Below are 26392 nucleotides of genomic sequence, written 5' to 3'. Positions count from 1 at the left end.
GTAAATACCTTGAAACCAGGATTCCCCATTAATCCATCCTTCCCATGTCTTCCTGGTTCCCCCTGAAAAATAGATAACATGTCGTTTTAATATATTTTTGCGTTAGCTTTTTTCTTTATAAAATAAAATACTCAAGAACATTTTTCTACAAAACTCACAGCACGTCCAGGAAGACCAGGAAAACCAGGATTTCCCTTTTCACCTTTTGCACCCTACATGAAAAATACACACTTAAAAAACAATCCTTCTAGTAAATTTTCAAGTTTCAACTGAATACTAAATAAGAACGTTACTAAGTTAACTTTATTACGTAGTGATAGAACTCAAGAAACTACAATTTATATTGGCCCTGCAAATTTTGCCAAAGCATTATTTTACCAGCCCATGGATAAAATGTAAGATATTTTAAAATGTTGGTAGATACAGAATTATTATTATGGGCATCCAGACACAGAAACTCTATCATGGTAAAAATTTTAAAGTAATGAGGTTTTAAACTATACAAAGAATAATGACCTTCCTTCAGTGTGGAAATAGGAAGGGCCATTACACTAACTCTCAGTGGATAATTTTTTTCAAGAATACAAGTAGAGTGGATATGTTTTTAAGCAGCTCCTGCTTATCAGGGGGATCTCTCGCTGTAAATATTTTAAAAGTTCAGAATGATCAATAACATAATGTACTCATAGAATATCATGCATAGCAGTCACCAATTAATTCCCTCTCTCTCTCAGTTCTAAATTAATCCTCTGAAAAGGGTGAACAAAGTTAACTGATGTAATCTTGCACTGAGACTGCAGTTCAAATTTTCCATCGCATTACATGAAAAGTTACATTCGGATTCTTTGTTGCGTGATCCATACTTCCCTTTTTGCCATAAAATCCAGGTGATCCTTTTTCTCCCTTGGGGCCCATTTCACCCTAATGAAACAAAATAACAAAATGAAACACAATATATTTTACAAAAGTATTTTTTCCTTACAAAGAAAACAACGCAACATAAAGAGAATCTAATATCCCAACACCAAAATAAAACAGAAATGTAATTATCTAAAGTTTACAGAAGTTTTACTGTCCAGGTTTTTTTCCCTAGTACTATGATTAGCACTGTAATAGGGCTTATCATTTAGGATTTTTTTTTTTTTGAGAGGTTTTTGCTATAGGGAGCGTGTGCTCGCCAGACAGACAGAGAGAGACATAGAGACAGAAAGCGAGAGATCACCCCCTAGAGAGGATGGTCACGCAGCCATCCCTTCTCCTCCATTCTCCTCTCGGGATCTTGGGCACGCACGCACACGCGCCCGGCGTGAGTTTTAAGCCACCAGGTCCAGGATCTGAACTGTAGTCGACTACGTGGGAGTCCAGCGACATAGCCATTACGCAAACTGCTGGTTCCCTTGTTTAGGATTTACAGTTAAGACGATTTGTATGAAGTAAAATGTACTCATCAATTTTTAAATACCGTAAGACTACATATTTATCAGGCCAGCTAGTGGCATGGTGGTTAAAACAGCTGGATCCCACATGACAGGCTTGAAGGTTCAAGTCCCAGATCCAGGGACCAGCAGTTAGCGTAATGGCTATGTCGCTGGACTCCCATGTAGTCGACCGTGGTTCGCGTCTGGTCCCGGTGGCTTAAACTCACACCAGGTGCATGTGCATGCGTGCCCAAGATCCCAAGAGGAGAACGGAGGAGAAGGGATTGCGGCATGGCCATCTCCCCTGGGGGGTGATTTCCCACTTTCTGTCTCTCTGTCTCTCTCTGTCTGTCTGGTGAACGCACGCGCCCTGTAGCAAAAACCTCTCAAAAAAAAAAAAAAAAAGTCCCAGATCCAATGACTTGGGAAGCACACTGGGCACATGATGTGTGTTCCCCAAATCCCTAGAGAAGAACGGAGGTAAAAGGATTCCAGGATAGCCATCCCTCCCTCCCGGGGGTGGGAGGAATTTTTCACTTTTTCTCTCTCTAGCAAACACACCCCCCCTATAGAAAGACTAAAGAAAAATTTTTAAAAAGATTATACTTTCCTAAGGGAAGCTTTAAAGAGAATCTTTTAAAGTTTTATATAAACTATGATATTAATCTTAACTCAATCATTTGCTTTAATATACTTATTTTAATTAATTTAATTACTTTTAAGTACTTTCAATTTGAAATAAAATATGGCGTCACTGAATTTAAAAGAAACAAATTTCTTTACCTTTGATCCTGGCATCCCATGAAGCCCCATAAAGCCTGGAAGTCCACGATCACCCTTATAATAAACCAGCAATTAATTAAAAGGAAAAAAACAGCTGCCTTAAACAATATCACCATTTATTCTTCATCCTTACCCTTGTCAAAATCCACTGGAAATAAATCTATAAATATTTAAAGTCATATCTGCATTAAATCTCATATTAGGAAAGATTAATCCCTACTTATCAGTGTTTTATTTATGATCAGATAAGGAAAGCGTTTTGGAGCTAGGGAAATCTCACCAGTAATCCTGACTGCATTATTAGCAAGTCACCACCTCTTCTGAAAACTTAGGCTTTACATATGAAGACATACTCAACAGCCCTCATCATAAGGGAGATGCAGATAAAAACCACAATGATAAAAACCACCTAACACCTGTCAGGATGGCAAAGATTAAAAATATAAAAAGTGATAAGTGTTGGCAAGGAGTTGGTGAAAAGGGAACCCTCTTAGACTGTTGGTGGGAATGTAAATTGGTTCAACCACTGTGGAGAACGATATGGAGGTTCCTCAAAGATCTACAAATAGAACTACCATTTGATCCAGCAATCCCACTTCTGGGTATTTACCCGAAAGACAGGAGAACGCTCAGTCAGAAAAGTGCTTGCACATCAATGTTTATTGCAGCATTATTCACAATTGCCAAGACATGGAACTGACCTAAATGTCCACAAACTGATGAATGTATTGAAAAAGTATGGCATATATACTCTATGGAATACTACTCAACCATAAAAAAATAACAAGATCCTGGCATTTGATAGAAAGTGGTCAGATATGGAGGATCTATTGCTGAGTGAAGTAAGCCAGGCTATGAAAGAAAGATATTGTATGTATCCACTTAATATATACCGACTATCCGCACTCTATGGTAGAAAGCGAAATATTGGAGGACATAAAAACAGTGAAAATACTTAATAATAATAAGACAGTGTGGAATGGGGGGGGTGATGAGAAGAGGATAGAGAAAGATAGCAAGAGAACAAATAGAGAGACATGACATTAGTGGGACACAGATATGGTTTATTACCTGTTGATGACATGTATAGTATTCTCAACTGGATTGGTCTGAGAAGTATTTCATGATGGGTAAAGTCTTTTCACAAGCAAAATGAGAAATAGTGATTGACTTTAAAAAAATAATTGGAATAATAATGATAATGATTGGGAAAAACAATGAAAAGATATCGAATGATGAAGTGGGGAGTTTAATGTCTCTGTACTGACTGACATGCATGGCATTCCCTTTTGAAAAAGCAATGTAATACACTGTAAAGTTACATGCAATTCAATGTAATATAAACAAGATTATGATGATAATAAATTTTAAAAAGAAAGAAATTCATATTATTAAGGAAAAAAAACTTAGGCTTTACAGGATCAAGGCACTTTAATTCACTGAAATGATTTCATGTCAACACTCTGGGATACAGGATCATTTCTTGAGACTGTAATTTCTTTTTTAACTTCTAATTTTATGAATCTTTATAGTAGATATCCACTCATTTTCTTCCAAAAGAGGAAAAATGAAGAAAAATTAGATTTAGAGGATATAAATTTAGCACTGAGTTCTGTGGAAAAATATTGGATTAGGTTATTAGCTTCAAATCTTAATTGTAAAGACAATTAAGAGAGGATTGGTGACTGTCATGGCAAGATTTGGGACAGATTCACTTTTATCTAGGAATATTATAATATATAAAAATACTTATACCCTTAGCTAATCTGGGGGAAACAGACAAGGACGTGACCAATTATCTACAACTGATGTGATTTTTATAAAGGTTATTCACTAATATGTTTTAAAGAGTGATGTAATTATTCAAGGTTCAAGTACTCCTCATGGGTAACTTCTTTCACTCAAATATTATTTACCTCTCTGAGTCCAAATTACCAAACTACATGGTCACATTGCTACTACACTTTCAATCTTTAGCACTATCTATTGACTTCCCACTATGAGCAAAGAGGATTAATCTTTCACATCACCCAACACTTCCTCCCCTACCCCTACTTCTAAAGATAATTATATTAATCTCCCTATCCTTATATTTCTGCTTTGAAGACATCAGAGTCAGGGTTGATTATATTAAGATTTGCAGTTAAGCCATAAATACTTGTACATATTTAAAACATTTATGGAAATGCATATTATGAAAAGACTGCTCATGAATTTTGATTTTTTACACCAAAATAAACTCAAACTTTTTAATTCTATTTTCTATGAACTTTCTGAAGTACTCTCATACATTGAGTATTTATCTTTTCCTGACCAAATGTTTATTTTTTCATAGAGGCAAAAATTGCCTTTTTATTTAGTTTCTTATAAACATACTATTTTATTCAAATCCAAACTCTCTTCACTTGTCAAATCAATTCAAAATTTACTCATATGCATTAGAGATTTCATATTTTTAAGTAAGTCATTCCTAGAGTTGCCTCTTTTGTTTTAATATGGAATTGTGATTCTTTATGTCTGCATTTATTCCTATTATCCAATGGATCCCTTGGAAGGACATCATGGGATATAACTTTCTGAGACCTTAAATCTATGAAAATATCTTCATTGTATTTATTTACATAACTGGTCATTTCCATATAGAAGTATAATTCAAAATTATTTTGCTTCAGATTGTTGAAAACTCAACTTCATTCCATCTCATTTCATTAATGAGATCTTTGAAGTCTTTCTGATTCTTTATCATTTATATATAGCCTATTTTTGTTGCTGGGAGGTGGGTATTTTTCTTTTTTTATCTCAAAAAGTTTATAGGACGTTTCTTTTGTTATCAGTGTCTTGAACTGTAATAATATTATGCACCAGTAGTTCATGATACTAAGCACCCTGCAATCCATCATCTATAGGGACTACATAATTACACATGGCCATCTCAGGCCACACATTCAAACTCCATCCACATTTAACATATACAACCTCCCCTGAGCCACTGGTAAGCATAGGGATAGATGTACAACTTTGCTGGAGGACTTTAGAAGGATAAAGGCAAGAAAGAGGTTGGCAGGTCCTGGAAGTGACTTGGAGTAGATTATAAGGGGACTGCCAGGAGCCAGGATCTGTATTATTTATGGTCTTCCAGAAAGTCAGGCACTATAGGGCATGTCTCCAGGATGGCTCTGAAGACACCATGCTCAATACTGAGGAGCACAGCTGAAGCAGTTTACCATGGTTTCTGTGGGCATTATGACAGGGTTTGTTCAAGTGCTTGATCAAGTGTTCCTTTCTGTGGCTCGTATCAGGTTATTCTAAGATTCCTTAAAGTTTGTAATGTTTCTGAGATATTTGGTGACTCCTGACTATTGGGTCACAGAGAAATTTTTAAGAAGATCTCCGTGAGTAAACATCACTGACTCTGAGCTTCATTCCAATATGATCTGTCTGGGTCATCTCACTGGATAGTTCTGGAAATCAGTGAATTCCCCATAGAAGGATCTTCTATGGTGGTAGCTTGCAGGATAGCTGACAACATTCTGGAGACCAACATAGGGAAGAATAGGAGAAGGTCTCAGCACAGGTAAGCATTCACTAGATCGTATACTGTTTTCATTTTAATGTGACCCTATCATCCCTTTCCAGTCTAGAGACCCTCAGTTCTATCTTTTCCAGAGAATAAAAGTTTATGTTTCTGCCAAGGTAGAAAAAGAGACATTCACCTGGCTACTGAGTTGAGGAAGAAATAGCAGGATCGAGCTGTTCTTAAATGGACATTTAGCCATGTTTCTTTTATTAGCTCTATTTTCACCTCCATTTTCAAAAATATGTGTTATTCATTGCCTTTCATAGTCCAACTTACTTTGCTTAGGATTAAACCTTCCATATTCATCCACTTTCTATCAAATGTCAGCATCTCATTGTTTTGTATCACTGAGAAGTATCCCATATTGTATATGTGCCGCATATTATTTAATTTTTTTTCTTTTTTTTGAAAGATTTTTGCTATAGGGCATGTGTTCTTGCCAGAAAAAGAGAGAGAGACAGACAGAAAGTAAAAAGTCACTCCCCAGGGGGTATGGCCACTCTGCAATGTCTTTTCCTCCATTCTCCCCCTTGGGATTTTGGGCTTACACACACACATGCCCAGTGTGAGTTTCAAGCCAATGCATCCAGGACTTGAAACGTGGTCGGCCATGTGGGATCCCAGCAATGTAACGGCTAAGTCATCTCCTGGTCCTGTGCTACACTTTTTCAATTCATTCGTCTGTTCTTGGACATTTAATTCCACATCTTACCAATTGTGAATAATGCCGCAACAAACATGAATGTGCAAGTGTTTTTCTGACTGAGTATATTCCTATCCTTTGGGTAGATACCCAGAATAGAATTGCTGGATCATATGGTACTTCTATTGGTACGTTTTTGAGAAATCTCCATATTTTTCTCCACAGTGGCTGTACTAATTTACATTCCCACCAACAGTGTAGGAGAGTCCCCTTTTCACCACAGCCTCACCAACACTTACTACCATTCTTTATGTTTTTACTCTTAGCCATTCTGACTAAAGTAAGGTGGTATCTCATTGTGGTTTTGATTTGCATCTCCCATATGATAAGGGATACTGAGCATTATTTCATATGCTTTTTGGCTATTCATATGTCTTCCTTGAAGAGTTGTCTGTTTAGCTCATTGCCTATCTATTAATTGTATGTATGTATGTATGTATGTATGTATGTATGTATTTATTTATTTATTTATTTATTTATTTATTTATTTAGTGGTTAGCTGATTGAGGTCCCTGTATATTTTAGTTATCAGTCCTTTATCTAAGGCATATTTTGCTAATATATTCTCCCATTCTGAGGGTTGTCTCTTCACTCTAATTATTGTTTTCTTCTTGCTATGCAGTTTTCTAACCTGATATAATCCCATTTGCCTATTTCGGGGATTATTGCCTGTGCTTTGGGAGTCTTACTTAAGAAGTCTTTGCCTACTCTGATAGCACTGTTTCCCATTTTTATTCCACTGGTAGTTTTTTAGTTAAAGGTTTTATGTTTAGATCTTAAATTCATTTTTGAACTGATATTTGTTAATGGTGAGAGATAGGGTTCCAGTTTCATTTTTCTGAAAGGAGATATTCAGTTTTTCCATTTACTGAAGAAATTTTCTTTTCCCCACTGGAATGTTTTATGCTCTTTGTCAAAAATCAGTTGGCTGTATGTTTCAGGGTTTATTTCTGGGTTCCTTATTCTGTTTTATTGGTCTACATACCTGTTTTTGTGCCAGTACCATGCTGTTTGGATTATCAGAGCTTTAATATATACTGTTTGTACTCTATGACAAAAACTGAAAGTTTGTAAGATTTAAAGCACAAAGAGGAACTAGAGACATGCTGGAGACAGTGTGGTATGTGGGTTGGCAAAGGGAGGCATGAAGGAGGGAATAACAGAAAAACTGAATATATATATATATATATATATATATATATATATATATATATATATACACACACACACACACACACACACACACACACACACACATTTAATGGGCCCTAACATAGAAAAAATGGAAAATTATCAGTTTATGGTAATGTCTTTGACTGGACTGATTGATATGCAGTGTATTCATGTTGAGAAGATTAATTTTATATGCTATGGAGATATACAGTGATTAAATTTAAAATAACAATAAGAAAAATACTATCTAAAATAATTACCCTGATTTCTCATCACACATTGTATACATGTATCACAATATCACACTTTACCGCAAAAATATGTACAATTTTTCCTTGCCAATTTAATATAACAATAGTTTTTTACAGGTTTTGCCTTAGTGTGTATGCACTTACCAGGGAGAGACAGAAACAAAGACAATGAGAGAGAAAGTGAGAAATCACCCCTCACCATACACAATGGGGGGATGGCCATGTCACAACCCCTCTCTTCTGTCTTTCTCCCGGAATCCTGGGCACACATCACAGGTGCCCAGCATGAGTTTCCAACCACTAGGTCTGGGACTCAAGCCACATCAGTCATATAGGAGTCCAGCGATATAACCACTATGCCATCTGCTGGCCCTAGCAATACAATAATACAATTTTTTTTTTTTTGAGAGATTTTTGCTATAGAGTGTGTGCCCTTCCCAGAAAGACAAAGACAGAGTGACAGTTAGAAATCATCCCCCAGGAGGGATGGCCACACCACAATTCCTTCTCCTCCTTGCATCTTCTCTCAGGATTTTGGGCATGTACGCACACGTGCCTGGCATGAGATTTAAACTATCGGGTCTGGGACTTGAGCCAAGGTCTACTACATGGTAGTCCAGCGACCTAACCATTACACTATCTGCTGGTCCCAACACTAAAAATTTTAACTGAAAAGTTGAAATGAAAAAATGTAGAGTTAGTTTAATTTGGACATTTAGGAGAATGGCATTGGTAGTTCAATATTGAAACGCACATAGGTAAACTTAATTGGATTAGAAGGCATTGCTGGATCACAAATTTAAGCTGACATAAACCTGGAGTATTGTTATTTTGCCCTTTAATTTTCAGTTAACAGCTGCAAAAACTAGATCCCAGTCACTTTAATTTATATTATATTCCAAATAGACAGATACAAAGAAGGGAAGAATGGTAAGAGGGTTTGGTATACTGCCAGAACAGTGGCTGAAGTGTTAGCCATGAGCTTCTAATAAAGAAATATGTAACAGGGTTAAGTGGAAGATCATTGAATGAAAAATGTTCTCCTAAATTGCCATGTTTATATACAGAAAAGTCAAGTTGATATTTTATCAAATATGTAAGTTTTCAATCTTTTATTTGAAAGCAAGTTACATCAATAAATGCTAAAATTATGTTAAAAAAAATTGTTATTGCCATTTCCTGGATGTTGGGGGTGCCTGTGTATGTCTGAGCATATGTATATGTTGAGTGTGTGTGTGTGTGTGTGTGTGTGTGTGTGTGTGTGTGTGTGTAAAGGCTGTCTCTCTCATATAGATCATATCACTTATAATTATAGAATTTAGCTTCCTTGGGTCGTTTCAACTTTTAAAAGTGTGAAGCTTCTATGTCCTCTTTCATTCTTTGTGTCTTATTAGGTTCCATTATTATTATTTTCATTTGTTCCTTGATGATGGCCTTAATAGGAATTGTCCATCTGATGGTAGTACTCATATTACTGTTTTAAGCATTCCTCCCTTTTTATACTTAAGAATAGATAACTTGAATTTTTCTTGAGTTAGTTTGTTTTGTTCAGCTCAAAAGAATTTATCAGATGGACCCAAAAGTCAATGATACAAAATTATGTCTATGTACGTATTAGTTGTATATTTATTTGAATAATATATATATACACAGATTATAAACACACATTGATATATGCATATCCTGTTGAAAGAGTTCCACCATCAAAGGATACACCAATGGGGACTAAAAGTGTCTATAACTATTTGAGGCTCAGAAAGAACACAGAGTCAACCAGTATTGCTACTATTTTTAATGTTTTTCTTCAGGAAATGTAGACAAAGTATAAAAATAAGAGGGGTTAAAACTAAAAGAATGAGCCAGCAGGTAGCATGGTTGTAAGGTGTTGGACTCTTACATAGCAAACCATGGTTCAAGCCCCGGACCAGGTGGCCTGAAAATCACACCAGGTGTGTTTGTGCATTTGTGTGCATTCCCAAAATCCCAAGAGGAGAATCTCTCTCTCTCTCTCTCTCTCTCTCTCTCTCTCTCAAGCACAAACACACTATGACAAAACTTTTAAAAAAATAATAGTAAAAATAAGGGCCAGCAGATGGTGTGGTGGTTCAAGCACTGAACTCTCATATGGCTGGCCAGGGTTCAAGTCCTGGATCTAGCAGTTTGCTTTCTCTTTATCTCTGGTGAGTAGACATTTCCCTATAGCATATTTGAAATAATAATAAGAAGTAAAATTTTAAAAGTAAAAAACAAATCCTCTTTACTTAAGATTATACATCTACTATACCAATATAACTAATGCCCTAAGAGACTTAGGAAGACAAATCAGTTAGTTGATGTTTAAAAAAATTAATATACAAAAATAGCTTTTTAATATATAAATAATAACTAATATACAAAATATTAAAGAAAATATTTCATTTATAATAAGAACAAAAGAGATAAAAAGAAAATCCCTTGGTATAGTAAACTTATGTAATGTTCAGAACCAACACAAAAATAACTAAGTAAAACCTTTTATGTTATGTCATCACATTTTCGAGGTTGGGACCTGCTATTGTGTGATAGGCAGTAGTGTGATATTGCATGATGCTGGAGCCATATGGGAAGACCCCAGTTTGAAGTACTAGGTCAGTCTGAACAAGCCAGGCAAGCCCACTAGTGTATTTGTGATCACAGTATGGTTAAACTGTTGAAAGCATATTTTTCTCTTATGAAATAGAAGGTTTTTAAGTTTTAAAAATTGAAATTAAAAGAAAAATAGGACCAGCAAGTGATGTGATGGTTTATGCTGCATGGTTCAAGTTTTGGACCCATCAGCTTGAAAAACACACTGGGTGTGTATATGAGCATGCCCAAAATAATGAGAGGAGAATGGAGAAGGTATTGTGGCATGGCCATGCCCTGTGGGATTTCTCACTTTCTCTGTCTCTCTCTCCCCATCTCTTTCCAGTGAGTGCATGAGTGCATGTGCCCCATAGCAAAAGGGAAAAAAAAAAAAAAACTGAAAGAAAAAAAAGAGAGAGGGGAAAAAACTAAGAATTTTGAATTGAAAAACAGTTTTGGAAGTGAGGTCAAGATTATTTACATGGGTAGTAAGAGACTATGAGAAGCACTATTCTCTAAGTTTATTTACTTATTTCTACTCTGAGCAAAACAGACAGAAAGAGAGAGATAAACAACAACCTTAACAGGATCCTGAGGCTCTAATCCCCCCCCAGCCTACGCCAACCCCTATGTGTAGGGCATACTCAGGGACGTCTCCAACAAGAACTGGGAACCTTCGCCTTGAGCCAGCGTCTCAAGAGGGTCACTTTATACCACTGCTCTACCATGTGGCCCCCAAGAACTAATCATTTTTAAATCTCAGTTTTGGAGCCAGCTAGTGTGGTGGTTGGGGCACTGGACTCCCACATGGCTGGCCACAGTTCCAGTCCCAGACCTGGGGGCTCACTTTCTCACTTTCCTTCTCTCTCTCTCTCTGGTGAATTAAAATAATAATTATATTATTATAATTAATAAAAATGAAATAAATCACTTTTTGCAAGTAGAAAAAATAAAGTATCAGTCTTCTGAAATGTTTGTGTGTATATTTTAAATTTACATAATGTTTTGTTTAACAGAATAGATAATTTTATTTGTATATATGGGGCTTACATACCCCAAAATCTTTTACTGCTAAGGTTTTACAAATTAATGGTCATCTTGCTAAGGTTTTACAAATTAATGGTCTGATGACCTAGGACCTAGAGTGAATAATCCCCCTGCTTTTAATAAAAAAGATATAGAAAGTGAATAGTCTCCCATGAAAGAGTTGGCACAACTTTGGGTACTCACCCAACCATTTCTATCCCCCTCCTATCTACTCAACTACTGACAAACATTCAGGGATTCTTCTCACAGTGCATATAGTAAAGTAGGAGACACACAAATCATGCTGCTAAAAAACTATCCTGACCAAAGCAGAAATATGGGGAGGAGAAAGCCAGACTGGAATTAAGACATGTTATGTCAACTCCCTGATCCTTGAGTAACTTTACACAAATGACTTATGCTCCTGAATTCTCAGTTTTCCAAATTACAAAATAGGGACAATTTACTTTACAATTAGCACAAAATGAACATGACATGACTTACTTTACTAACCACATACGACATTTCATAAAGAGTAAATGCGATGAGGAATGCATATGGATAATACTGATGCAAAATACATCTAAGGGAAAATAAAAAACGCACACCGAACAGTAAAACACGTTAAGCACCCAATATCTCAAAAATTGCACACATCCATGGTTCATTCTCCTCTCAAATAAAAATAAAAACAAATGCTGAGTTTTATAAAGACTCAGGATATAATGATTTCTTGACAACTTTTGAAATCTACTAAAAATATTGCCTTTTTCTAACACAATAATCAGCATTCCCTTTGTATATTTTGGGCTTACTATTAGACTAATAAAGGCTACCAAACAAGTAAATTCCTAGGGGGCCATCAGGTGGCAGGGTGGTTAAGGTGCTGGACTCGCACAAGGTACCATGGTTCAAGTTCCAGACCTGGAGGCTTGAAAAGTCACACCAGGCATGTGTGCATGCATGTCCAAAATCCGAGGAGGAGGATGAAGGACAAGGATCTGTAGCAAGGCCACATCCCCAGGGTAATTTCTCACTCTTCCTCTCACTGTCTCTCTCCTCTCTAGTGAGCACATATACCCTATGGGGGGAAAAAAAAAAAGTAAAAAAAAGTAGATTCCTGAGTTCCTACGGCAGAGTCACTGTCATAGCTTCTCATGACCATACAACAGAGTACACCCAAAGTAAAGTAAAGAATAAAAACTGGATTTGGAACCAAGAAAATATGACTCTGTAAAAATTCAATAAAATTTTAAGTTTTCTCATGATGCCGGTAGAGAAAGGAAAAAATAAAGAAAAAAAAAAAAAGACAGAAAAGAAATAACAGCCAGTAAGTAAGTAAGGCAGGGCATGGAATTAATGGCTCTTCACAATAAACCGAGATGGAGAACCCATTTATAGACTTAAAAGAGAAAAGGTTGAATAATCAGGAAACAACTGCCAAAGCGGCCACAGAATGGGTGGAAACCTGTGTACACACACAGAGGTCAGCACCATGATTGCAAGAGGGACATGCGATCAAAGCCAGTATATAGGGAGGATACAGCTGATGCTACAGCTATACTGACTGAGAGAAAATCACTAAGGAAAAGATATTTGAGGGGTGGGGAGATTGAGGTATCACCCTTCCTACAAAATGCACATCAAGTTTGAACATCGCTGTGACAATGACTTCAAGATTTCTCCAGATTGGGGACCAGCAGTTAGTGTAATGGCATGTCGCTGGACTCCCATGTAGTCAATCATGGTTCGTGTCCCAGACCCAGTGGCTTAAAACTCACACCAGGTGCATGTGCGTGCATGCCCAAGATCCTGAGAGGAGAATGGAGTAGAAGGGATTGCGGTGTGGCCATACACCCTGGGGGGTGATTTCTCGCTTTCTATCTCTGTGTCTGGTGAGCGCACACACCCTTATAGCAAAAAAAAAAAAAAAACTCTCAAAGAAAAAAGATTTCTCCAGATTCAAATGAAGCAAAATATTCTTTAGAAAATAGATTGTGTATATATGTATGTGAATGCATTCATTTAATAATAGTTTTATTATTTGTTACATTAACTATATCAATGTATTAATCACTGTCACAGCTATAATTATATGCTATCATGTGCATATTCATATATGATATATGCACATCTATATTCAGATAAATTTGTATTTAATAACTTTACAATAACAGACTCTATTAAGGAAGTAGGGGGAGGGCACGGGGCTGGATCCTGGGACATCCTAACATTTACGTAACAGATGGAAGAAGAGGAGCCAACCAGTAAACACTTAAAGGTAACTAGTGACAACAAGGGAAATTTCGGAGTACGTGTAATTCCAGAAGCTAACAGAGGAAACTGTTCCAAGTTGGAAGGAATAGTTAATGGTGCCAAATACTGCTGAGACATGCAGCAAGACAAGAAGAAATAGCTGAAGAAGATGGAGGACTAGACTTCAAAGATGGTAGACTGGCAATCTCCACATGCAGCAGAAGATTGGGATGGAAGTCCTACTGGAATGGGTTAGGAAGCCAAAGGGAAGTGAGAAAGTGCAGAAAACAAAGGCAAATACTTTGAGTACTTATACTATGATGAGAACAGAGAATTGCAGCAGCAGCTAAAGGAGGCTATCTGGCTAAAGAAGGGGGGGCTTGGTTTGGTTCGTTTCAGATGGGTCATGCTTCAGACTACTGGAAAATTTTAACTCAGTAAGGACAGATAATGACACTGAAGAGAAAGCCTAATTAATAATATAAAGTGATAGAGAAAGATGGGATCCAGAGCACAAGAAATTATGTGTAATATATATGGACAGTTCACCCACTCTAACAGGGCAGAGGGAAACAGAACGTGGGTAGAAGGATAGACGTAGTGAAAGAAATTTAGGATATTTCTGTGCAGTTGCTTCAAGTGAGAAACTGAAACATTTAAAGAAATAATTTGGGGCATAGTGGTGCCTGCCCTGTGGCAAAACTACTAGAGGCTGGAGGATTGCAGCATTGAATTAATCTCTCTCTTTCTCAATGATTTTTTGGGACCAGCAAGTGGCGTAGTAGTTACATCACTGAACTCCCCCATGTCTGACTACAGTTTGAGTGCCGGACCTGGTGGCTTGAAACTCGGGTCAGATACGTGTGCATGCAAGCCCAAGATCCTGGGAGGAGATGAGATTACAGTGTGGCCAGCTCCCCAAAGGTGGTTTCTCACTTTCCCTCTCACTGTCTCTGTCTATCTCTCTCCAGTGAGCACAAGTGCCCTAATGCAAAAACCTCTACAAAAATAAATAAATAAATAAAGGTAAGCCTAAACTATGTCCACATGTTTGACTTTAGATCATCAGAATAATGGTTCCAATAACAAATCATCATCATTATTGTCATCATTATTAATTTACAGTACTTAATTTAGGCCCAGGACATCCACTGCTCACTGAATCTTCACAACAAGCCTATGAAGTCAGTAATACTATAATCTCCACTTTCCAGATGATAGTAGTTTAAAGAAATTAAGACGCATGACTAGAGAGATAAATAGTCTGAATTTAAAACCAAGTCTATAGCCTTTAACTGCTTTGCGCCCCCTGATTTGCAGACACACACAGACAGACACACACACACACACACACACACACACACACACACACCAGTGTTTGAGCAGGCTGCTATCAGAAAGCTACATGGGTGGATTATTCAGAATGAGGAAGCAAGTTTGCCAAGCCAGTTCTATTTCTCTCTCCTATGGTGTTATTGGCTTTGTTTTATTTTTGTAAACCTGTTTTTTGTTTGTTTTTGGTCTTCAGAAATACACCAGATTAATTTTAAAATCCTATCCTCTAAACAATCCTTTTTGTTTTTTTTAAAAAAATATATAATTCTATTCAAATATATATTGAGTATATGTTGGTGTTCCTTGATTATTACTGATTATACAATAAAAATCACTATAAAACCTCATAGATATTTGACACTGGAAACTCAGAAGTTAGTGACTTATTTAGGAAGGGAAATCTCCCCCATCACATGACACTGTATCCATTCTGAGGTCACTTGGAAAGTAAGGTTTTGAAGGAACCACTTCAATGTTAAATGCTCTAATTTTAAAAATAAATAAAATGTAGGACTTGTTCAATAGTGATATAAATATATTTTATTTCTTAAGAAGCCTGGAAAAAATAAGTAATAAGTTTGAACAGTCTAAATAGCTTAAACGAATAAATTACTAATACAGTCTGCATCTTCAGAATTGAATTTACCATAGAAAATTTTCTTACTTAATTTGAAAACTCATACATATATATATCAGTTAACCAACACAACTAATCTCAATCTTAACAAAATATATTTCTCCATATGATTTAATATATTAGGTTTCCTTAAGTATAATTAAGTATTTTAAAGTATTTAAAACATGTTTTATATCTCAAAGAACAACTGGAATGCATGTCATATGAGTTAGCAATTGAACAAAAAACATTGGCTTAATAAGTGTTCCTTTAGTCTTTGTAAATTCAGGGGAGAAAACCCTTCAAAATCTATGCACATTCTGTTGTCTGATTTATGAAGAACAAATGTTAAAGTCAGCAAGAAAGTATATCTAATTTTAATTATGCTAAGTGGAAACTCCTACTTTGGAAGTCTTCAGAGAAAGTCCAAAAATGGAAATTATTCAGGGAAAATATCTTAATGGAGAACAGTACTGTATGGAACAATCTCCCAAAGGCCATGGTGTGATGCCTGGAAATAAAAACCCTGCATTGCTATATTTTTTTACCTTCCCATTTCTGAAAATCAAGGAACTATGTAATAAAGGAATAATCAGGGAAAACTTTTAACTCACTCTCTAATTTATTTTAACTCTGAGTGAGAACTCTCAGCAGTCACATGGAATGTGAGTAGGGATGGTGGACAACCCATAGTGACTTTTAGACCCACCATGACGAGGTCAAAACAGTTTACCCCAATGAGGAACTTCAGAAAACAATCCGCTTTAAACAAAATGAGTACTGGTCCAAAGCAGATGCCTTTGAATAAATATAGATCTTATTTATCTTATTCAATAGGATGTATGGCTTTGTAAAATTCAGACACCTATATTTAAAAGCTAGCATAGTGGTTCAAAAGAGATGGTACTATTAGAACTATTCATCTTCTTTTCTTTTAAAGTAAGGCACATCTGCTCCACAAGAATGAATTCAAATTCTTTTATGATGTACAAGTAAAAAGCCCCCTTTTTATATTTTGTCTCTACAACTCAACTGAAGTGAAAAATAAATGTTAACAAACCCATTCATTCATTCATAGATACATTTATTTATACATGAAAACTTTTATGTTCTCTCCAAATAGGCTATTTGTGAGAATGTAAAGACACAGAAATGATCCCGTAGACCGGAAAGAATGTAGCTGACATGCCTGACACATGGTGAAATCCCCTGTTTACCTAGGGCAGATCAGGTTGTCTCTTCGACATCCCCAGAGCAGGAAGATGTAAGACATCTCCCATTTCTGTGGCCTGACCTACTCTCCACTGTCTCTTAAGATTCCTCCACATTTACTGGCAGAGATTGCTTACTGTCTAAAAAGACTCCCAGAGACCCTAGGCCACTCAGGGGACAAGAAGATTTTATACTTCTTTGGGAAGTAAATGGACTATTGCTTCTGCTTCATCTTGTCTAATTCTCCCCAGACTACAAATCTGCCCTTAGAGTCTATTTGTTGTAGCCACCAACCCTCCAAATTGCCCTGATGGCTGCCCTAACCCATGAACTGCCCGTGACGCATGACAATCCAACTCATGCTATGTCCCATTGGTAACTATGCTACTTGAGCAAAACAAAACACAAAAACAAACATTTATTTAAGAAAAACCCTGTGCCAGGAACCATACTAAGTAATTTTCATGTGTTATATCATTTCTGTGTGTTTTATTATTTAATCCTCATAAGAAGCCTATAAAGAAATTCCCATGTTGTCAAAAAAGACAATATAATTCAGAAGCATTAAGTAAAATACCTTGAAAGTAGCAGGTCTACCAGATTCCAGAGATGCACTTAAAATAGCTCTAATACAATCTTCTGCAACCAACATAAGCAACCACAGAAATATAAAATGGTTAAAGGCTAGATCAGTGTTTCACATTCATATCAGATGTGAATGCTGTGTGTATTACTATAAAAAGGTAAGAATTTTAGAGATGGCAGTTCAAAATTATGTTAGGATTTGATCAGGAGCAAATAGCAGAAGGCATTCAAAGAACTTGGAAATAAGATTGCATTGTAGGAATTAAGCTAACAAATCAACATTGGATTTGGACAAATCTAAGTGGTTATCTTTAATGGGCAAGCTATTACTAGGCACTGACTGGGTACACTGAAAGGAATTATTATATTTAAAGATCATATATTTCAATAGGATGTGTGGTAAATTTCAGAGTTACAAAAAAAAAAAAAGTGTCAGTAATATAAATGTTTTCTGTGCCGATGGTGGCTCTATACGAGAAATATAGTAAGGCTAAGCTAGCAGGTCACCTGCCAGGTAAATACCTGTTGTGGAGACAAATATGCAGGCATTGGGCTATCTGAGGCTAACATGGTAACATTTTATTTACATAATTCACTGCCCTCTAAGAAGGTAGCTTACTGTGGAGCGAAATTCCCATGTTGTCAAAAAAGACAATATAATTCAGAAGCATTAAGTAAAATACCTTGAAAGTAGCAGGTCTACCAGATTCCAGAGATGCACTTAAAATAGCTCTAATACAATCTTCTGCAACCAACATAAGCAACCACAGAAATATAAAATGGTTAAAGGCTAGATCAGTGTTTCACATTCATATCAGATGTGAATGCTGTGTGTATTACTATAAAAAGGTAAGAATTTTAGAGATGGCAGTTCAAAATTATGTTAGGATTTGATCAGGAGCAAATAGCAGAAGGCATTCAAAGAACTTGGAAATAAGATTGCATTGTAGGAATTAAGCTAACAAATCAACATTGGATTTGGACAAATCTAAGTGGTTATCTTTAATGGGCAAGCTATTACTAGGCACTGACTGGGTACACTGAAAGGAATTATTATATTTAAAGATCATATATTTCAATAGGATGTGTGGTAAATTTCAGAGTTACAAAAAAAAAAAAAGTGTCAGTAATATAAATGTTTTCTGTGCCGATGGTGGCTCTATACGAGAAATATAGTAAGGCTAAGCTAGCAGGTCACCTGCCAGGTAAATACCTGTTGTGGAGACAAATATGCAGGCATTGGGCTATCTGAGGCTAACATGGTAACATTTTATTTACATAATTCACTGCCCTCTAAGAAGGTAGCTTACTGTGGAGCTTAACCACAAGGAGAGAACACGACATCTGGACAAGACCAATGTCCACTTCATCTGACAGTACTGATCTAGTAATAGCCACTTTCATTTCATTATAAAAGTGTTCTATGAGCTTTATTAGCTCAGGGCCACTGGCAAGAGTCCATAAATCTTGGAATACACCAAAGCGAACACTATTGAATGAGAGCTGTCATAGGTCACATCCTTTGTCTTCTTTGAGTGACTAAAATCACTGTTAACATTTTTATGTGTGCAATGTTTACCTTTTCACCATCTCTCCCTGGTTCTCCTTTGTAACCGGGTAGTCCTTGAGCTCCCTAAATTAATCACAAAACAAGATTTGGTTAATTATGTTTTTTGGTTCATTAGATATGAGACTTCTAAAATTGCATAAACTACCTACTTGTACTCCTGGAGATCCTGGAGCACCTGGGGATCCTGCAATTCCCTGATATCCCTAAAAAAAAGTAAATTTAAAAAATTAACATTTCATCATATTTACAAGGATCAGTTCATTTCCGAATTCACTCTTGTCTCAAGTGATTACAGCTAAAACTTTACCTAAAGACTTTTTAAGAAGCCACAATAACAAAGCATCAAATTAATAAGAAATCATACCCTTTAATCTTACTGAAAAATCCTTTCGGGGCCAGTAGGTGATGTGGTGGGTAAGATGTTAGACTCCCACATGGCCAATTTCTTTTTAAGTCTCAGACCTGGCAGCTCTAAAATCACACTGGAAAACATACGCATGTGTGCCCAAGGTCTGGAGAGAAGAATGAAGAAGGAATTTGAGTATGGCCATCCCTTCTGGGGGGTAATTTCTCACTTTCCCTCTTCCTGTCTCTCTATCTTTCCGGCTCATGCACGTGCCCTATGGGGAGAACTTTTTTTAATGTAAGGGAAATGTCTTATGTATCTCTAGATTAATGGAACCATCTAGCAATGTTTCAATTAAAAAGATTGTTTGGAAATAAAAATACACAATGTTCATAACTCTTAGAGAAATGCTCTGTACATTAGAAATATATTCAACGTACTCAAGAGAGAAACTTCTACAAAGATTAGAAGATTAAATAAATATAATGTATTTTAAAATATATGATTAATGGGCATTTTAGTTAATCTCTGGAATAAATTAAACCTGGATAAATGTTATTCTTTAGATCGGAGCTATACTAACTTTTAGACTATTTATTCCAGAAATCTGCTGATGGTAAATCCCACAACATGGCTATAGCATGTTCCCCTCTCTCTCCGTTTGCTGCTTCTTACACATCTCTCCAAAAATTAGATCTCTGGTAAAACAACACAATTGTTTCAGACAGGGAAACTATTCATTTTTCACTCTTTATGTAACAATGAAAGTCTTCACACTTATAAGCCCCAGACATTTATCTAGGTTTCCCAGGGTTGATGTTGAGGTAACTGGGACCACCTAGCACCTACACACACATTTACCACTTCCCATTCAGATTCCAACTTTCTCACATTCTCATTCAGGCTTCTTTCTTGGATCTTACTAATATTTGGGGCCAAGTTTCCCTTGCTGACAGTGTTAACATGGATCTCATTAAGGTTTTCAATGACTTCTTCATTCATTCTTAAATCCAGAAGTTTCATTTTCACATGGCTATTCATGAGTACCTACACTGATCTCTGTATTCTACACTTCTCCCTCCTTTCAGGACTTTGGGTCCACACACATATGTGCCTGCTGTGTTTCTCAAGACACAGGTCCTGGGACTTGGGCAGCTTGGTGGGTCTTATGGGATCTTCCCACCTTAACCACCATCTCACAAACTGACCCTGTCAGTATATTTTTATTATCATTTTAGAGACATCACAATTCTCAGCTGTTCCATTCACACTTTCGAATATTCCTGTATGATTCTTTGCTAAGTCGAAGAAAGAAGAGGAGGAAGAGAATGATTATTCTGAAAGATCAGTCTTAGATCGTTATTTCTCTCCTTTCACATGTACTTAACATTTTATAAAACGCCTTCTTAGTTTCAGGATGACGACTATATAATTTCTATAACCAACCAACTCTTTTCCTCCACACTTCATTCAGTTCTTCACAGAATATATCATTATGCTTTCTTCATGATTTCTCAGATTCAGAATTTTCTCAAGTTCCTCTGTCCAATCCTTAAAATTTTCACTTCACAAGCAAACAATGAATCTTATATCAACCTCTTTATATAAAACAATCTGCAATTTTCAAACCTACTGTTTGCTCTCTGAACTGACATTACTTCTTCATCACTACATTATGTGCTTTCTTGGTATCAGGGACCAAGTCTAATTAATCTCTATTTATAGCATTAAACATCCTGACAGATATTAGTAGATTTTACCTTTAAGTCATCCATATTGCACAGAATTGTGTAATAGCTGTTTCCTCAAAAAAACCACATTATGTTTACACAGTTACCAAGAGCAAATCACAACTTTTAAAACTATTATGTTTCATATTCTCAAAATCAGTCAAAAGAAAGTAGAAAGTAAATCTACATGGAGCTTGCTCAGCCGTGCATTTCTGCCACACTAGTTGTCACTAAATGTCCTACAACCATGTTGAAATAAGATAGCTTAGAACTAATTCTCAAATTTCACTGCTAGCAATGGACAGAGTTCATTAGTTATAAATGCCCTTGTGTAGAATGTCTTTCAAATCCTTCAGAATCCTCTATGGACAGTCTACCATGACTAACAACAGGCTGTTGTAACTGGAAAATATAATAACAGCAATGATTTATACAGTATTTAGTGTTTTACTTCTATTAACTCACTTACTCCTCACAACCACTCATTAATGTTGGTTTTAAGTCATTCCCATTTTCAGATGAAGAAGCTGAGGTACAGAAGGTTAAGTAACTTGCCCAAAGTTACACAGCTAGTAAATTGACAGAACCAATGTGAATAGTACCATCTGTCAGAAAGTACTTCATGGTAGATAAGATCTGATCATCTTAGAATGATTAATCAGATCCAAAGGAGTCCATTCTGCCAGATTATTGTAAAATGATTTAAAAATCTGAGTGCCCAGAGGAAAGGAATGTTCATCAAATTCCTCAAAAGAATGTTACCATAGAGATTGGCTATTGATCTAAATAGTCATCTGCAAAGTTCACATTTAATGAATTATTTTTCAGTTTTTCAAAAGTTAAACCAAATGTCATATTTGCTTTATTACTTTTATTTTTTAGAAAATTAGTCTTTTATAAACGATCAAAAGCTGCTATGCTGTCTAACCTCTTTGAGAAAGTAAATTGAGATGATGCATTTGTTATAAAGGACATATCACATTCTAACAGATTAGAGCAACGTGGAGATGCCCTGGATGGTGTTCCCAGCTCACCTCTGACTCATAATGTGACCTCAGGCAGAGTCATCGAATCCCCAAATCCTGGGAGGCACCACAGCAAAGTGGAAAGACAATGAATTTTGAAATTGGAAAAGACTGTGGGCTGAATCTTTGCTCTTCTCTTTATTTTTTTATGAGATTTTGGCCAAGTCACTTTGCCTAACTAAGGTTCAGTTTCTTACAATAAGGTAGAATAAAAATGTCCACTTCACTTAGAAATGAAACAAATGGAGTCACAGGTGAAGATGTCTGGCAGATGTATGAATTTAAAATATGTGAGTTTTTTTCTTTTCCTTAGAATCAATGACTACTACACAACCTTATAAGAACAATGTTTAGGCCATCACTGCTCCTTAGCTTTAAAAGCCACCATTAGTGCATCATTATCATCATCATGATTGAACCCTTTTTCTTTTTTTTTTGGAGAGGTTTTTGCTATAGGATGCATGCACTCACCAGAAAGACAGAGACAGACAGAGAGACAGAAAGCAAGAAATTACCCCCCAGGGGAGATGGCCATGCCACAATACCTTCTCCTCTTGGGATCTTGGGCATGAACGCACACGCGCCCAGTGCGAGTTTAAGCCACTGGGTCCGGGACGTGAACCGTGGTCCACTACAAGGGAGTTCACTGACATAGCCACTACACCAACTACTGGCCCCGATTGAACACTTTTTCAGCCTTCATACAGACTTAACGCTGGACATGCAAACATAGCCTCAGTGGTGTGTTTTATGATGGTGTTGTTTGTCTTGTCTTCGGAGAAACTATAATACAGGAATAATATAAATGATTCCCACAATATGAGAACTAAGTATAGATAGACAGATATTTCGAAACGTACAATGAAACATATTTGTGAAAACTTAGTTTCAGAAAGAAAAATCAAAGATTATTTTATAACTTAGAGGAAACATGCTTAATACCACAATAAAGAAAACCAAAACCATATCCAAGCTGGGGGATCCCAGGGCAAAATACCAGAAGAAACTGGATGAAAGTCAGAAAAACACATTTTGGACTACAAAATCAGGAAAATAAAGGTTCACAGGGAAGAATATTACAACACAGAACAATTTCCAAGAGGAACAAGAAATAAAACATTGGTTGACTCATAGCAGAGTACACTAAAACAAGAAAAGTACCCTAAATCAAAAAAAAGTGATAAACTTTTCACATAGGTTTCTGAGTTATTTTTCTAGACATATTCATTTTGGCCTTTCATTGTATTTCTATATCATTTCTATGATCTTTGACTCATTAACATGGTTCAAAATGAACTCTATCATTTTACAATGATTGGCAGGTCCAAATATCCATCCCACCTCCATCTGCAAGATTTCTTACAGTATTTAACTTTTTTTCCATGTTCACAGAAAGTCTCTTTGTAAATGAGTCATTTTTTCAGAAAAAAAAATATTCTTATTGCCAAATTGTAGGGTTGAAAAAGAATACAGAATCAATTTAATTTTCTTCCATGATTCATAGTTACACTGCTCCAGGAAAGATGTATAGCAGTGAAATGGAAATAAAGGAAATAAAATTCTCAAATGGGCAAGGGTCACCATCTCTTCTGAGCCCAGTTCTAATCATAATACAAAATATTCTGCCAATCTAAACATATACTTTTATTCAAAGTAGTGAGAGGGTAGAAAAAAAATTGGTTTCCTTTAAATATTCTAAGTTTTTAAATGGTAATAAAATCTATAGAATTTTAGATTTTAGATGTTGCCCTTCTTTAAAAAATGTAAGACTATGACTTAAAGCTTATTTTATTAGATAGTTTTCTTCAAAGTTTTCCGAAATTTCAAAAAATACTCTTCCTCTTTGGTATACAGCCCAGGTAACTAGGTAACCAAAATCAAGTGTGTACTTTTAATGTACACTGTGGATTTTTCTAGTCATTGGTAGACTTTTTAATGCTATGTAACTAAATTCTAAGAAAATTCATAAATATCTGTCTTCCAATGTATAACTTATATAGAAATGAGTACATTTGCTACTTTGCTCTCCAATGATTGGTTAGAGCTTTCATTTCAATGAAGGATTTTATTTCATGAAGAATAGTTAATAATGACAGAAGTCAGAAATGAATACTGTAAAAATTTAAACATCTATGAAATCATACACTAGTGCTATTATAGGTTTCCACATATGGCTCTCTTTTTAAAAAAAAACAGAATCCTATCAATATAATGCCTTTAAATGGTGTGATACTCAACCATACATTTATATGAGTTAATATATATTAGGTAGTTTATATGCTTTAGAAGCTATGCAAATATTCTTTGACAAGTAAGTTACATTAATATATGTAAAATTATACCTGAACCATTTTAAAAAAGAACTGTGACGCTATAGGGAGTGAAATGCAGGCAGTCAAGAAAAACTTCCCTAAAGACAAGCTCAAAGGAATCTAAAGGAACCACAATGCGGAAAAATAAGCCCTTGAATATGCCTACCTTTAACAGATAATCTCTGCAGATAGAGCTAGGTTGTTAGAGTCAAAGAATTTAATTAAACGTAGCTAAATTGCATTATTCTCTGAGTAAGCATGTGTTTAAAGTTATCATAAGTTTATTTCAAAAGGAGAATGTGCAAGCTTTTAAGGTAATTGATATCATTTTTAGTGTTTCCTACTTTCCAGGAAGGTAATAGCTGGCCTTACTCTCTTCCTGCTATATTTTCCCCATATTCCTTAACATATTCTTGATACTCTGTGTGCTTATTTATTATCTGTCTCTCTCAAAGAGATGTAAGTTTCAAAACATTGCTACATTTGCTTAGTATAGAAGAGTACCAAAAACACAGTTAAACACCGAACACAGAGAATATGAGTGAGTGAATGAGGGAATGAATAAATAAGTAAAGACACAACTGAACATGTATTGAGTCCAAACAGCCACCACTACTGAGGTCTCTAACAGTAGCAACAGTCCTGCATTCAGACAGAATACAATCAAAAGGAGACACGACATAAACATGTCTTCGAAATCATAAATGCTAGATGTGTCACTGAACAATTCCTTAAAGAATTTATTAAGTATGCAAATAAAATTAGCATGTATGTGTATGTGTACATATATATATATAAAATGTGCATACACATTAGCATTAGTTAGCGTAATGGTTATGTCACTGGACTCCCATGTAGTCGACCACGGTTTGCATCCCAGACCTGGTGGTTTAAACTCACATTGGGCGTGTGTGCGTGCATGCCCAAGATCCCGAGAGGAGAATAGAGGAGAAAGGATTGCGGCATGGCCATCCCCCCTGGGGGGGGATTTCTTGCTTTCTGTCTCTCTGTCTTTCTCTGTCTTGCCGGTGAGCACACATGTCCTATAGCAAAACCCTTCCCCCCCCCCAAAAAAAAAAATACTGCTACGGGGCATGTGTGCTTGCAGGAGACCCAGACAGAGAGACAAAGATTCAGAAAGTGAGAAATTGTTCTCTAGGGTGGATGGCCACTCTGCAATCTCTTCCCCTCCATTTTCCTCTTGGGATTTTGGCTTTGAGGTATGCACACACCCGTACCTGGTATGGATTTCAAGTCTTGAAGTCCAGGATTCAAACTGTAGTCAACCATGTAGGAATCTAGCACCTCAACCACTATGCCACCTTCTGACCCCAAATGAGTTTCTTTTAAATTTTATTTATTGTTATTATTTTTTTTTATTTGGTCAGAGAGTCAGAGACAGAGAGAGAGAGGAAAAGAGAAAGCAAACCACCAGGTCTGGGACTCAAACCATGGCTGACCATGTGGGAGTCCAGCACCTTAACTACCACTCCACCTGCCTGCTCCCACATAAATTTTAAATAAAATTTTGTTACATAAAATGGAGTCAGACTACCATGCATAGGATAGTTCATTTCAGGAAAATGATCCATATTTTAGTATCAACAAAACTCATGAGAAGAGAGAGACCAGCAGTTAGTGTAATGGCTATGTCGCTGGACTCCCACGTAGTCGACCGTGGTTCGCGTCCCGGACCTGGTGGCTTAAAACTCACGCCGGGCGCGTGTGCATGCGTGCCCAAGATCCCAAGAGGAGAATGGAGGAGAAGGGATTGCGGTGTGGCCACCCCCCCTGGGGGGTGATTTCTCGCTTTCTGTCTCTCTGTCTCTGTCTGTCTGGCGAGCACACGCACCCTATAGCAAAAACCTCT

General features: G+C 36.4%; 1 protein-coding gene across 1 annotated transcript in view; it reads right to left on the bottom strand.

The window, feature by feature from the left end:
- COL21A1 (collagen type XXI alpha 1 chain) overlaps positions 1-26392 on the bottom strand; it is a 217897-nt gene that overhangs the window by 67009 nt on the left and 124496 nt on the right. The window contains exons 11-16 of the mRNA XM_006149184.3: positions 19259-19312; positions 19119-19172; positions 2202-2255; positions 870-921; positions 159-214; positions 9-62 (exon numbers count right to left, since the gene is read on the bottom strand). Of these exons, the coding sequence (XP_006149246.1) occupies positions 9-62; positions 159-214; positions 870-921; positions 2202-2255; positions 19119-19172; positions 19259-19312 (324 nt within the window). The remainder of the gene's footprint in view (positions 1-8; positions 63-158; positions 215-869; positions 922-2201; positions 2256-19118; positions 19173-19258; positions 19313-26392) is intronic.

Source organism: Tupaia chinensis, unplaced genomic scaffold, assembly GCF_000334495.1.
Source record: "Tupaia chinensis unplaced genomic scaffold, TupChi_1.0 Scaffold000256_1, whole genome shotgun sequence".
In the NCBI taxonomy this organism is placed as follows: Eukaryota; Metazoa; Chordata; class Mammalia; order Scandentia; family Tupaiidae; genus Tupaia; species Tupaia belangeri.
The sequence above is the reverse complement of the archived record's forward strand: the minus strand, read 5'-3'. Positions and strand labels throughout refer to the sequence as shown.